We start from the raw sequence: 16,485 nt of genomic DNA, 5'->3' as shown, positions 1-16,485 counted from the left end.
GTGAAATCCTGCTTGGGTGGGGTTCACAATTACGTTCTGGTTCACCTACCATTACCAAGCAGCTATGGAAACAGAAACATTATTTGCAGTATTTAGCAGTAATAGAAGACCTTTTTTTAATGATAACTGTTAAATGCAAGTAAACTAGAAGCTTAAGCAACATTGAAAGAAACCATATTAAACAAGAACCTTTAGAAAACATAAAAAAATGTATAACTTTGATTTTGGGGTCACTCATTTCAGTAATGTCATAAAAATCTTATGCTGAATTAAGTTCTGTTTTCATATTTTCAGGATAATCCTCTCTAATGAAACTGAACACTGATGAAGTCGTAGTATATGGCGCTGTTCCTTTACTGCTGTATGTTATAGGTCATTGACAGAAACTGTACTGACAAGTTTAATTAATGAGCCTCATTAATATTCATTATATTTTATATACTACAAAGAATGTTTGTGAGGAAAACAAAAAAAATATTTACAGTTTCTGAGCCTCAGAGTCTTCTTTCTTTCAGAAGAAATGTCAGATGTGATTTCTGCCTCTCCTCAGCAAACATTTGGCACATTTATACACAAATGCTGTTACCAAAACACAGTTAAGAGATGTTAGAAGCAGATTAGTTGAATAACAGACATATACAAACACTAAGTTATACACACAGTCAAGAACGCAGAACTTACATTAACCAGTAATACATGTGTTGTAGTTGTGATGTCATGTTCAAATCAATACAGACCTCAATAGCTAGGTCAAACAAACATTTATTTATTCTTATTTTTACATTAATGATCATATTAACAAATTAAAAATTTCTTAGCCCTTTCATTTTCAAGTGTTATTTTTCTTAAAAAGTGGATAAAAAAATTGTGTCATCATCATCATCATCAGAGGCTAAAGCACCAACTCTGCAGTTGAGCAGCTGCAATTCTCCATATCTGGGACCCTCCCTAAAATCGGTCATTGCCTGGATGATTAGAACATGTCTGGCTTGATGCTTTTTTGTTCACTTCATTAAAATTTCAGATATTGATACATTACTTTTTACGATGGCAACTAATTACCCTCTCAATACTCAGGACACGTGAGTTGACAGCTCTACCACCCTCATCTCTCAAAGCAGTCATTTTAATCTTTATTACAACATAGAAACAGCATGAATTTTTGATTCTTGTAATCTAACATATAAAAATGGTTCTTACAACTTCATTAATTTACTGGAGACTGGCTTCAACATCATTTTACTGTTAAGCCATATTTGAATTACATGATGAGAGTTAAACCATACATTTTGAATATGCTAATTTTCATTACATCAAATAATGGTGACAGTCATATGATTCAGTCAGTAATTTGCTTTAGAAGAACAGGTCAATATTTAGGTGTTCAAGAGCAGATTTTTTTGACCGTCAGGAGTTTCATTTCACGAGATATAATATGGTAGTGAAGTTCTGTACAAAACTGAGTGTGAATTCAAAACTACATGCTGGCATGAAACTGAGAGACCAGAATCGTCAGTGACATGGTCTTTGTTTAATATGACCCTGATGTATACTATTAAAAATAGGGGGCACGTCAAAGGAAATTGTCCTTAAAGCTGAAAAACAACGTTGGCAAATAATTTTAGTAATGCATACATTTCCATAAATAGGGTAGCAAAACTTTAAATACTTTTTTATGAAAGAAGAGAGTAACAAAGTCCACTACAAATGCAAATCAATCCAATCTGCCCAACACAATATTGCACTTAACCACAGGGATGCTGTTGATTTGTATAGCATGGCATCCAAGTAGAGGAAAGAAAGGAAAACTCATACTGTACTAGTCAACACAGTGGATTGTTTTCTTAGTTTTTTCTTCTTTTTTTATAAATGGAAGAAGTAACCTGCAACATAAGTTGAAACATAAGGCTATTTTCAGTGTCATCTCTACAGGTATATATATCAGGTACCATAAAATGGCCCTTAGCATTAAAATTCTATCAAGACAGGAATTCTGGGAGAATGTGGATGGCTATACAAAACTGAACATTGTTGTGTGGTTCTGAATATTCAGTACTCTTCATTTAATATTTAAACATGGATTAAGAAAGTGGATGTTATGGCCAAATACTTTCAATAGCTAGTTAGCATCATTTTATATTTTTTGGAAATATTTTTCCAAGTACAAATTATTGCAGTTTACAATACATATATGATTGCTATATTAATACTGTGTCTCAATTTGAAAAAGGACTGGTTGGATGTTAGCAAAGTTTAGTCTCGACTCTTAGCCAACCACTCACAATTTTTTTCCATTCTCACTGGCACTTAGTGGTCTCATTGTCATGCGGTATTAGTACAACACTAACATAAGCATACAGCAATTTTCTATTTGTTTGTTCTCTATTGTTTTGGTATAGTGCTAGTCATGATATTTTACAGGACCATGACTGGCATATAAGATGGACCTCATCAGGTAGTATGACACAAAAATATACAGGTACATGTAGCAAATGGTAAGTAACAATTAAATATGTTCAAATGATAGCAAAAACATGGTTAAATTAGAGCAAATGCTGATTTGATAAATACAATTGTATATTTTTGAATACACATATCCTATGCTTACGATTACGATATTTTTGTAAATAAGGGCCCAGTTGTAATTAGATTGATTTTTTTCCCCCCATAGCTCTGAAATGGAATGGTGAGGATGCAAGGAGTAGATTTGGTGAAGGTGGATGAGTTTAAATACTTGGGATCAACAGTACAGAGTAAAGGGGATTGTGGAGGAGAAGTGAAAAAGAGTGCAGGCAGGGTGGAATGGGTGGAGAAGAGTGTCAGGAGTAATTTGTGACAGACGGGTATCAGCATGAGTGAAAGGGAAGGTCTACAGGACGGTAGTGAGACCAGTTATGTTATATGGGTGGGAGACGGTGGCACTGACCAGAAAGCAGGAGACAAAGCTGGGGGTAGCAGAGTTAATGATGTTAAGATTTGCATTGGGTGTGACGAGGATGGACAGGATTAGAAATGAGTACATTAGAGGGTCAGCTCAAGTTGGACGGTTGGGAAACCAAGTCAGAGAGGCGAGATTGTGTTGGTTTGGACATATGCAGAGGAGAGATGTTGAGAATATTGGGAGAAGGATGTTAAGGATAGAGCTGCTGGGTAAGAGGAAAAAAGAGGAAGGCCTAAGTGAAGGTTTACAGATGTGGTGAGAAAGGACATGCAGGTGATGGGTGTGACAGAGCAAGATGTAACATGAATGTAATAGCAAACTGCAAATTGCTGAATACCCATTAAGACGTTTGACGAGTAAAATGGCACACATCACCGTTTGTTGCCAATTCTCCAACTAACTAAAATGTAGTCAAACATTCACAATAAAGTCACTTCTGCATATTCTCTAGTAAAATACCTAGAGAAGAAGTAATCATTTACTATAAGCTTTTACATATAATCTTATGTTATGACAAAAGCACCTAACAAAAACACAAAGGTTCTGTCCTGGGTATTCTTGTGCAGCAACACATTTCTTTGGAGGGTTTACTCAAAGTAAGAGGAAAAAAAAAAACGTTGTGAAATAACTAAAAAGTTGTTGTAACTTGTGTCACTATTTTCATGATAACTTTCCAAATTTCAGATTTATCAGCTGTTGTCGGAACAGTAACCCAAATAAAAAGATCACCGCTACACAGTCATCTAGAGTATTTAAAATTTTGCATTAAAAGAAAATTGTTCAGGTACTGTTTTTACATAGAAGTTGCAGTATGCAATGTACTAATGACTTTATATAGAGACACACACACAAACAAAATGGAGAGCGTAAGGAGTATTGCAGTAGGAAACCTGGCAAGGTAGATCATTTATGTTGTGGCTCATGATGTATAGAACATAAACATACTTTGGTAAGAGGCTGCGGTGGTGTATTGACCTAGGAGTAAGATTTCTCTGTGGAGCCAAAAAATGTATGAACTTGCATAATGTGAGATCATATTGTGTCCTGTAGCATTATCAGCTTGATTTCAGACAGTCTACAATCATCACAATTCTAAAATATAAAAATATTCATTGCTATCCTACCTTGAGCTGGCAGGTATAAGCTCCCAATAAATATCAGGGATTACGCAAAACCTTTCTCATCTTGTAATAATTTTTCTTCTCATTGTAACAAATTATAGAAGCATAAACATACAATTTGCACACTTTAGACTTACATTGGCAAACGGAATTGTACATATTCAATGAAAAAACTCGTAAGTATACTTACTTACATTCTATACACTCTGTTACAATTATATATTTTCAATACATTTTCTTTTAAACATAAAAAAATATTCTTAACATGGAATTGGGGAGACCAAACTAACATTTTTCTTTCCACAAATCAGAGTCAAACAATTTACTCTTTAAAGGTAATATGATATTCATGTGGGAAACAATGTACTTGGCATTACAAATGATGCAACTTGCGATTCTTTTGGTTTTACACAGAAGTTTTGAATTTCAAGCCATGCAAGAAATAAACATCACCCTGTCAATTCCAAATTCCTCAAATTTACACTTTTTAAAAAGAATCCTCTACCCAGATGCCCTTTCAGAGCAACTGAAATAGAAATTATAACAGCTTTGCTCATTTAACATCAGGCAATATAGACTACACCATAGAGTTAAATTTAGGTGTTCCAACTAATTGTGGAATAACTAATTCCTGTTATTTTCATACTACAAAGTGATTTGTAGGCAAGAATCAAAATAGCATGAAGACAAAGATAACTGTAGTTGCAACTGTAGAATAGATGCAGGAAGGGACCATGTTGTCTTTATTTGGCAAGTCTACATTATTTTGAGTGCAAAATTACCAATTTCTTCAACATTTTCATCATTATTAAAAAAAATCATACAACTAAAGTTCTTCAAACTGAAGTTGAGTCTCAATTAAGTTTCACTGCTCCATTCGGTATCCTTAAAAATCATTTAAAGAGCACCATCTTCCCCCCACAACAAAAATGGCTAGTGTACTGTATGCACATATGGTGGGTGGGATGGTACCACAAAATCTGAGTCAGTCTGGAACTGATGGTCTTTGCACAGGTGCTGTGCTGCTCACACACTCAGCAACCAGAAGAAGAAGAAGATAGCAATGAAGAGAAACAGCGAGTCCTGCCATGTGTTAGGATTCCCAACATTGTCTGAGGAAAAAAAAATAAATAAAATCTGTGTCAGATAATTAATAGAAAAATACTATGTTAGTAACAGAAATCGGTGTAATTATATTCAGTTACATCTATCTTGAAATTAAATATGGCAATGTTAGCTAGTTTATAATTTCTTAACTTATTGAGAGGTAAATATTTAGCTTAGCTGAATATTGCATACACCTTAGAAACCCTCATTCAAATTAAAGAAATAAAAGAAACAAGTCATACGTTAAGCTAATGATATTCTTCCAGCAGAGTAAATACCATTGAGAACATGAAGATTCTCCTTTTTGACTTCAAGCATGTAGCCTCTACAGTATTTTGTGCACAACACCTTACTAGTTAATTCTCATGAATACAATTTTTTATTTCACGACCAAAGAGGAAATGAGGTTACTGAATTTCTTTTCCATACCAACTAGGAATACTGTATTTAAAAATGATATTTCTTGCATTTATTATTCAGCATGCAGTTATGAGCAGTGATTGCTGAGAAACATTTTTTTTCATTTTTAATCCCGTTTTTAAAGACATTGGAGAAAAATTTCCTGACACAGTGAAGACACAAATTACATGAAAACATTTCCTGGAAGTGCTTTGTTTAATATTATTTTACCAAAAATACATGTTTAGGATTTTGTAACTACAACTGGATAGCCCACCTGACATTTGGATGGTGCAGCATGAATTATTTTGTTTTCATTTTGTTTGCTGTAGATCATGCTGGCCACCATATGACTAATTAATCAAGAACACAGAGATTTGACTTTACAAATTATTTTAAAATGTCACAAAAAAAAAAAAACTTACAAAGTTCCTTATAAATACTTCAAAATGCTGAAGGGGAAAAATTCAATGAGGGGGAACAAACTGCACAATGGTTTCAACACACATGATAATGATATCACTTTTCTTCCTCTCCTCTACCAGTGCTTAATTTAAACTTTCCTTCCAGTTTTTCCTCTTTTCATCAAGAACAAAAATCCAAATCACATGTTCCTGTTAAAATACATTTTACACGGCTGTTTGGTGTTACACAACAACTGCAGGGGACATTAACTGCCAAGTGATCGGTGTCGGCAGAGGCTCCCTTGAGCAATGCTAAGCAAATCTGGCACAACCCATTTCTTTCTGAAAAAAGCACCTGGGTCCCTGTTGACATGACTCACTTTCTGATGCCTCAACTAATGAAGGGAAAAACACGTTATATGAAACTGGCTGCCAGACTCTTAATAGTAAGTTAGAATTAAGACATTTTACAAATTATGGGTATATAGTGTGAAATACTCAGGAATGTACAGATGGAAATTAAACAAAAATACAATTCAAAGAAGTTTTACACAATCGGGCATCACTGAAGAAGAAAAAAATAATTAGCATTGAAGTAGAACATACAGTCAGTCATGCAATTAAAGTTGACTATAACTTCTGGCACACCATGAACCTGAACTGGGTTAAGTGGGTTTAAAAATGGATGCATAGAAATATTAGGTCACTAGTTATTTAAAGTGAAAGCTATTTTAGAAGGTTCACATGAAAAGGTCAATTATACATTGGAGCCCAATGACCTTATTACAGCACCAGTAATAAGAAATTTCTATAAAGCAACAATATCTCAATTCAGTACATGTCCAAAATATTTTCAACCAATAATTACAATAAGGCTATTTTCTTAATGTATCATTATGCTAATTGTGCAAATCTAGAACTCACAAGTAATACAAATGCTAATGAGACACACACAAACTACTGCAATCTACTGGCTTAACTATTTTTAAACTAGCTGCTCACTAACAACACTAGTAAGAAAAAATATGATTTGATGTATTTTACTGCCTAAAAATAAGTCTTTTCAACACAATTCTAAATATCCCAAAAGTAACATATTTTCCTTATAAGAGGAGACTTTTGGGCGGACACTTTGGGATTGCCGAAAAAAAAAAATTCTACACAATATAATCAGACTTCATGCTCTTTTTAAAAAATGTGAACTGTGTAGGCCAACAGCAGGTGTAGTTTCATAGATGGATCCATTGTTTGCAACATTAAACTGAAGAGTATGGAGATGTAGTCAAAGAAGTAAAGGTACACAAATATATACAAAACTGATAAGATGTAAAAAAAAGCTAGGAATCAGAGTTAGTTGTTCTTTTGGCAGTGTTTCTATCTATCGATCCCACTACATAAAGCCAGTGGCTGACATGAAGTGCAGGAATGCGGTTAACTTGCATCTTTGAAAAGCTGCTCCTGCGGTTAAAGTATGAAAAATTCCTAAACCTGAAATTTTAGACTGGGGTTGGAAACCTTGGACTGGGGTTATTACATAAACTGCAAAAGCTGAAACATAAAAACTAAATTTATCCAAAAACTCTCTAAATTATACAAATAATGTAAATGTACATATCTAAGGGGCACATTTCAAATGCTTCATTTTGCTACGAGATATCACTAGACCACCATTCCACACCAAAACCATTCCTTAATAAACAGGATAACCATGGTGCCCTTGAAGTAATTTATTTGTGGTGGCACAGCAAGGAACCTGAGAGCAGCCAGTCACTTGTAGAAGTTCTACACAGTGCAAAAGATCATAGAACGATGGCAAGAGAGCAGAGTACCTTCTGGCCAAAACATGCCATACAATGTTAGGAGTAATTCCAGTTTAATAGCCATTCTTAGCAAACCAATGTTAAATTCATATTACTAAATGTTAAATCATGATAAAATATTTAGCATTACATAGCTACATAGAATGACTAAATAGATAACGTAAGGATTTGCCATAGCCCCTTCAAGATAACATGTAAATAAATGGGTTATCAGGCCGGTCACTGTGCTACAATTCTGATGTAAAGTAAAACGATTGAGATTGCATGCAAATGTAATGATATAAGGGTCATCATTCTGACCATAATATAATGTAACTGAAATGCAGTAACATTATAAAATGTAAATATGTAAAAGCCTGAAATATTAAGCACATTCACTTTTTTCAGCTAAGTATCACTTTGCTATTTTTTTCTACTGCATACATAAATTCTTCTAAGATCCTGTATGCCCTGAGAGCAACTGTACAAGGTGAGCCTTAGAGAAAATAGTGTAGCGTACCCGAGTTTGAACCTGAAGGGCAAGAACCACAGGTGGTTAAGACCCGTTTGTGGGGGGACAGGTCTACTTATAGAAGCTGCCATAAAAGTAGCTCCATGATCTCCAGGTTAGAGACGTTCTCCTGCCCTGCATGTGTGGTCACCAGCGAGCCTCATAGGGCAGTGGAGCAAGTGTACAAGATATAATGTGTTTGTGGTTAGTAAGATCGTGGTGTGCCTTGGTATGATTTTGGTTACAAAAAGTGTGCCACCAAGGCAAAAAGGTTTGGAAACACTGTCGTAAGATACATTATACTGCTTATTTTAGTAAATTAAGGAACAGCCTACATCAAACAAGTATTTACTTGTAAAGATTCAAAACTTCTAAAAAACACTGATTATCAAAGTTTCAAGTAGCACTGGTCACAGAAAATTTTGTAAAGATATAAAAATAAAATTGTATTCGTGTACTAGATGTACTTAAAGAAACATAAAAGGCATACTTCTTTTTATGGTATAACTAAGACAAGTCAACTTCATACTAGAATATTTAGTTCATTTTGCAAATACGACAAGACCTCTCATTCTTTTGCTGATTTTTAACACTGCAGTATCTAGAGATTAAATACAAACAAATGCAATCAATTTTGTACTCAGTTATTACTTTTGTCTCTATGATGTGGCATTAAAGAGGATTCTGGTGTAAAAACTGCAAATGCACAATGCCACTCTCTTTGTTGGTTGAAAAAAGAGTGCAAATATCTTGTTTCAACATACTTGGTAATTTACTTACTACACTAAATCCTGTCAACACAAAAAACAAACGAGTAACATGAGACTGTGACTTCAAAAATGTCAAAATATAAAGTGACACTATTCAAAACAGCGGTTGATTTTCAATGGCAGATGATTCCAAATATATACTCTTTCTGGAGAAAATGGCTTAATTATTATATTACCGTGTTTAATAGAGAAAATGTGTGCAAACAAGTTATCAAACCAAACCGTAGAACTTTCAGGTTGGAGGATAGAAGAGTTGTGCTATCCACAAGCAAGCACAAGTTTGGCTAAAACGTTTGGAAACCGGCAATTTAAAACACAGGTGAGCCCGACAGTTGTTCCATTGTTTAAAAAGAAGTACAGTGCTGATCATTAATAACCAAAGGTGTCTCAGTGCATATAAAGCGTATAAAGGACAATATGTTATAAATGAAACGTCGACAAATAAAATATCACATTAGCACAAAAAAAAAGGAAATTAATTATCAGGACTAGGTGTAATTGAAAAAAATAGCAGGACAAAGCGAGGTCAAAAATAAAAGGAAATGAGCACAAAACGAAGTCTTTTCGCATTCGCATCATTCAATGCACAAAACAGATTTACACAATAATGGAACATACACTAGGAAAATCTGTGAACCCGCAACAGTTAAAGCAATGACAAGTTTAATTTCAAAGAAAACACAATTCGGTCAGGTGTATATTTATGATCACGGAGAAGCAATCACAATGTGAGCATCAGAGACACAAAGTAGCAAAAAGGACAGCGGCTGGACAGGCTTTTAAAAGATCGAAGGGCAGCGCAACAGAAGAGGGGTCCTTTCATCAGATTAGCGCTATTTCAGCTGTGGAATGGCCAAATGGGGGAGGCAGCTTGATGAATGAGGTCTCCAGGACTTAAAACAAATCCAAATCATATTATGTGATATCATCTCATGTGAAATTCTACTCCGTACTTCTAGAATTTTTATTTTTATACTGTACTGAGGATTTATTCTTTTCTATGTATTGTACTATATTGTGTTGACCCCCTTCTTTTTGACACCCACTGCACACCCAAACTACCTAGAAAGGGGTCTCTCTTTGAAATGCCTTTCCCAAGGTTTCTTTGATTTGTTTCCCCTACAAGGGTTTTTTTGGGGAGTTTTTTCTGGTCTTCTTAGGAGGGTCAAGGCTGGGGGCGCTGTCAGGAGGCAGGGCCTGTTAAAGCCACCTTCTTGTGTGATTTTGAGCTATATAAAAAATAAATTGTATTGTACAGTAGATCCGATAAACCAAACATGGGGATGGGCGAGCAAAGCCTCTTACTATGCATTATTTTCACTTTTACTTTAAAAACTGTACTTTTGCTGTAAAAACAGTACTTGTCCTTTACCTCGCTTTGTCCCTGCTATTTTTTCAATTACATCTGGTCCCAATGATTAATTTCCTTTTGTTTGCACTAATGCGATCTTTTATTCGTCGATGTTTCATTTATAACGTATTGTCCTTTATATGCTTTAAAAGCACTGAGACCCCTGTATCTGTGTATGCTACGTGCCTTTACACTACTGATTTTTTTTATGCTGGCCATGCTCTGATATTGCTTGCAAGAATCTCATGTTCTATATCCCCACGAGACGCTCCGTGGCCATTCTCTTTCATCTCGTGGGTCTTTTATTTGTCTTCCGTGATCTTAACGTGAAAATCACGTATCGTCTCCTAGTCATTCCCTCCCACAGGATTTTTTTTAATAATAGAGAGATGGGGAAACAAGAAACAATTAGTAAAAATTATGTTCTAATAGTTACAGTACAGAAGCTTCAACAACTTCAGCTTCCCTTGCTTCACAAAACAGTTTATTATTTCTGATAGACACACAGCATCAGTAGTATTGTAAAGAGTGATATGCGAGTAACTACAAGATACAATTCAGACAACAAACCTAAACCTCCATTTGGAATTTTATAAGCTTCAATATATATTAAAAAGTTAGTGCAAGTCTGCATAAACGTAAGCCAAATGTGTAATTCTTGACATTTATGCATAGGAAACGCATACAGTAAGTGCTTTCTGATTCTGCATATATGAAACACTTTGTGCACTCAATCTTATGAATCCCCAAGATTTCATAATAAATTTTATGGTAACAGAGGAGGTGCCAATAACTTTAACTACATCTAATACATGGCTGAACATTTCAACACTGAAATTAAGACATGAGCTATAAGACAGTTTAATGGAGTAATATTCACCCAAAACTTATCATTATTTTAGGAACTGTCATTAGCAACACCTTAAATATCATCTTTTAATGTGGATGTGAGACGTGCAACTAGTGGTCTTACATTTAAAATAGGTTAAATGAGTCTGTTAAGAGCTATACAGTGCACCCGGAAAGTATTCACAGCGCATCACTATTTCCACATTTTGTTATGTTACAGCCTTATTTCAAAATGAATTAAATTCATTTTTTTCCTCAGAATTCTACACACAACACCCCATAATGACAACGTGAAAAAAGTTTACTTGAGATTTTAGCAAATTTATTAAAAATAAAATAAATCGAGAAAGCACTGTGTCCCTGTGTTCTACCTGTGACATGCAGGTTAGGTGTATTGGCGATCCTAAATTGTCCCTAGTGTGTGTTTGGTGTGTGGGGGTGTGTGTGTGCGTGCCCTGCGGTGGGCTGGTGCCCTGCCCGGGGTTTGTTTCCTGCCTTGCGCAAGACATTACCACACTGTGCTTTGTTTAGCCAAGAGTAAAAACAAGCTGGGGTACCTTCTGTATGAATTGCAAACCTGCCCAAAGACCCCAACATTCTGTAGGATCTTTTCTTCAAAAATCCCACCATATCTAGGCAGGACAATTAACAATTAGAGTTGTGCAAAGTGTGTATTTCACTCTCATTTGCAAGTAATAATTATGATGTGTTAATCAGAGGAAAAAATAACACCATCAGTGTGATTCGAGATGGTCGATTAAGTACTACACCATCAGAATAAATTGGAGAAGCCACTAATACTGCTACTCTAATTCATGCCTACGTCTGGTGAAATATTTTTCCCAACTATGAGTGGCTGTGCAAATGCAAAAAAAATATATTGTCCTATCAACGTAATTTGTGATGGTTGAATAATTACTACACCAACAGAATGATTAAACAAAAAATGTCTGCACCAGATAGTTAATACACCTAGCAACAATTTATGCAAGACAGAAATACAAAGCATACTTTAAATCGATAGACACATTTGTTGAGGCAGCACACCTCTCACTCCATCCCTCTAATTAAGAAACCCAAGAAAATGAAGTGGCAAGTAAAAGTGCTACTCATCAAGCAATGTAAATTCAGAGAGTTTTCAAATTTTTTTTCCCCTTCATTAGAATATTTCAAAGAAAATAATGTAATGTTTTTTTGAATACTACAAATAACCTGGAAGAGAAATGGCAGACTGTATATTGTTTGTGAGTGGTAAAATTGTGCATGAAGAGAGATTCAATAGTAAATCACAATATTTCCAAGCTGCGTGTACTGTATGCTGCAGGGATGCATTGATCAATAAATCACATCATTCCTGGACTCTTTAGTTCCCAACTTTTTAAGATGCTGAGCCAAATTAATTTATGTCTTTTGGTTTACATATTTTTGGAGCATGTCGAAATATGGGGACACTGCTCTTTTGTACAACTTCTCAGCAGACTTGTAAATACTGAAGTGGGAGGTTCTATATTTGAGATTTCCGATGCCCACTCACTCCTCCTGTACTTACAGAATTCAATTCAATTTATCCTCTTAATTCATTAATCCAATTTCCAATGGCCACTTTTATATACAGTATGTACATTCTAACTATTTAGTAAGTGATGAATTTATATCTCTCTATTATAAAAAAAATCTTGGAAAGGAAAAGCAGGGTGACGAGACGTGATCTTTTAGTAAGTTATCGGAAGACACTTAAGACCCGCAATACGCAAACAATATCAAAAAAGAGCACAGCCAGCAAAACACTCATTCGTGTAAAGGCACGTAGCACACACAGATCCTGTGCTTTCAGCACATATAAAGCATATAAGGACAATACGTTCTAGGTGAAACACCAACGACTAAGCAAAGAAGAAAGAGCAACGCGGAGAAAAGAGAAAAAAAGAGCAAAAAAGAAAAAGAATAATCTAGGTGCAAATTCAGAAAATAAGGAAAGTAATTATCAGCCCAAATGGAACTGAAAAAAAGCACATCCAATTGGACTCAGAATTAAAAGACAGAGAGTAAAAGACAAACTAGAACTTCATAAAGGTGTTCACAAACGTTGCCGCTATACACATGCAGAACAGATTATGTAAGCAGTGGAATTTGAAAGGCTCAAAAGAAAAGAAAAAAAAAAACACATGGAGAAAGTTAAAGAATATGAAAGTAGGAAAATTAGAAAGTGTATATATATATATATATATATATATATATATATATATATATATATATATATATATATATATATATATAAAAAAGTAAAGATCTCAGTAGCACAAACAAGTGGAAATTATTACTCGAAAAAGGGAAAGTAATCACCACGGACCAGGCGTCATTAGGAAAAAAAAAAAAGCAGGACAAAGCTAAGTCAGAAATAAAACAGAGTAGAAAACAAAGTAAAACGTCATAAAGAGGTTAAAAAACAAGGGGGGCAAAGCAGGTTAGAGATAATGAAAACTGGAATTCAAAAGATAAAAAAAAAAAAACCCAAAAAAAAACGTAGACACGAAACACATGCAGAGCAAGATATATGACTATGAAAGCAGAAAAAAACAACAGTGTCAAAACAAAGACAGTAAACATCGCATTAGCGCAAAACGAAAAATTATTACTCAGAGAAATATTGAAAAGGCAAATACAGATTGAATATATGGACACAGGTGATATGTCAGAAGTATGTAAATATTGTAAGGCTTTGAAGTTTAAGTCAAGAGAATTTCAAAAACGGGGTTTAACTCACATGCATGTATTGGTTACTTTGCAAAAAAAATTAACTCTGATAATGTAGATCGTTTTGTCTGTGCTGAAATTCCAAACAGAGAAAGCTATCCTGAATTATGGTTCAAAGTCATTAAACATGTCTCACTGACCTCATTTAAAAGATTCAGCATATTGGGACGAGAAAGATTCCAAATATTATTTTTACAGAAGTTCTGAAATTAAAGTGAAACTACTGAAATAGCAACAATTCAAAGGAAAAAAAAAATCTTAAAAGTGTATATCCGGAAAACCAAACACTGGGGTTGGTTAGCGAAGCCCCCTAGTTTATAATAAAAAAAAACAAAACAACTTTTAATGTCTTTCATTATCCATATACATAATGATAAATTATGCTATTCTGATAAAACATCATTTACCATATATACTCGAATATAAGCAGAGTTTTTCAGCACCCAAAACGTGCTAAAAAAAAAAAAAGTCACCCTCGGCTTATATTTGAGTCAGGTCCCACTGCCCAAGCCAACCCGACAGAAAGCTGGAGTGTACAGTACTGTACCTGTTTTGGTCTGTGGGCGGTAGAAGAACTGCTGCGGGCTCTGTGTGGTGCTGTGCAGACTCTGTGAGACTCATTCTGGGCTGTGTGCTCGATTAATGAGCTGATGCCTCAATTAATGTATGGTAATTGTATTGTTATTTATTTTAATTACTGAAACTTACCAGTAGCTGCTGCATTTCCCACCTTAGGCTTATACTCGAGTTAATAAGTTTTTCCAGTTTTTGTAGATAAAATTAGGTACCTTGGCTTATAATCGGGTCGGCTTATACTCAAGTATATACGGTATGTAATTATTAGTTACATTTGTAGAAAAGTGCATAAATTACAACATGATACAGTTCAGAGATATTGAGTACTTAAAAGTAACATTCTGAAAATGTCCCTCTACCACATTGGAGGGAAAAAAAAAAAAAAAGCACACACACACAAAACAAGCTGAATGTATAAATGGGTAAAAAAAACTGTACAGGGGGAAACAGATTTCTGCCCTTAACTGAAAACCTATACATCCAGCTTTGACTCCACTAAACACAGTATGTCTAATTCTTCTATGACTCAGTGGTGATGTAAGGTAAAGAAGGCTAATACACAGATACATATATACATGCATGCACATGAACAAACACACACATATACAATATGTTTACAGTGTTGTTTATCTCCACAATAATCACAACAAAGGAAAAAGTAGATATTCAGCACACAAAAACAAACAAATCAGATAAAACGATTTGGTTTACACAAGAAATAATGTCTAATATGTTAGCACAGATCTCCAATTTTTATATAAAACATTTTTTTTTAAAATGTACCTATTCTCTGGTAGTTTTCGTTGCTGTTAAATACTGTGGTGAAGAAGCCGAAAGGAAATGCACTAATTCCAAATGACATATGAAATCCAGTTTCACCCAGACCCTGGAGAAATAAAATGAACATTTATACAGGGAAATAAGAAATAACCAAATCTGGTACTAGAAATCAAAATTAAATAGTTAAATTCCACCAGTAGATGATTAATGTACCAACACATATACAGTATGTCACTGTGCAAAATCTTTAAAAATGTCCTTCTGAATGTAGAAACTATTTAGAATAGATTAACAAATTACAGTCTCAAAGTGAAAAATAAATAATGTGAAATGGAGAGGACATGCAGTGGTTGGGTGTAACAGAGCAAGATGCAGAGGACAGAAAGATATGGAACTGTGGCAACCCCTAATGGGAGCAGCCAAAAGAAGAAGAAGAGGAGGAGGATAAATCATTATCAAGGACAGATCATTTTAAGCAAAACCAGCTTCTTTCAGGGTAGATAAAGCTTAAATTGCATAACGTTGTTTAACATGAATATATGCTACTAGCCAACCCACGGCGTACCATACGCCGCATAATCAGGCCGATTTTTTAATAATTTTTAAGCACAGGGAGAAAATTAACATTTGAAAAATCGGTAATGTAATAAATTAGCAAGAAAAGCAACATTGAACAATGCACGGAACGAACCAACACACAATCATCTGTGCAGCGCTCAGGCACGGAGGGTGGAACGGGAGGAGAGAAGAAGGACGTCCACTCGCTCCCTCCGTCATGCTAGTCTGCTGATTTCTCGTCCAGTATGCACTGCCTGCTCCTGTGCCCACCTCCAACTCGTCACTCGAGTCGTTGTCGTCTTTGTACAGTCCAGATGCACCTGTGACTCACGTACATTTTTCATTGCTCTGTGCGGTTTTGGCTGCCTTTCTATATACAGTGGTGTGAAAAACTATTTGCCCCCTTCCTGATTTCTTATTCTTTTGCATGTTTGTCACACAAAATGTTTCTGATCATCAAACACATTTAACCATTAGTCAAATATAACACAAGTAAACACAAAATGCAGTTTTTAAATGATGGTTTTTATTATTTAGGGAGAAAAAATCCAAACCTACATGGCCC

The 16,485-nt window shown here is 34.9% G+C and overlaps 1 protein-coding gene across 1 annotated transcript in view; it reads right to left on the bottom strand.

Annotated features, from left to right (window-relative positions):
- Window positions 1-4,113: 4,113 nt before the first annotated feature.
- rnf5 (ring finger protein 5) overlaps window positions 4,114-16,485 on the bottom strand; it is a 35,581-nt gene continuing 23,209 nt past the window's right edge. Inside the window, exons 5-6 of the mRNA XM_039768735.1 lie at window positions 15,366-15,468; window positions 4,114-5,174 (exon numbers count right to left, since the gene is read on the bottom strand). Coding sequence (XP_039624669.1) covers window positions 5,089-5,174; window positions 15,366-15,468 — 189 coding nt within the window. The 3' untranslated portion in view covers window positions 4,114-5,088. The remainder of the gene's footprint in view (window positions 5,175-15,365; window positions 15,469-16,485) is intronic.

Source organism: Polypterus senegalus, chromosome 11, assembly GCF_016835505.1.
Source record: "Polypterus senegalus isolate Bchr_013 chromosome 11, ASM1683550v1, whole genome shotgun sequence".
Lineage (NCBI taxonomy): Eukaryota > Metazoa > Chordata > Cladistia > Polypteriformes > Polypteridae > Polypterus > Polypterus senegalus.
The sequence above is the reverse complement of the archived record's forward strand: the minus strand, read 5'-3'. Positions and strand labels throughout refer to the sequence as shown.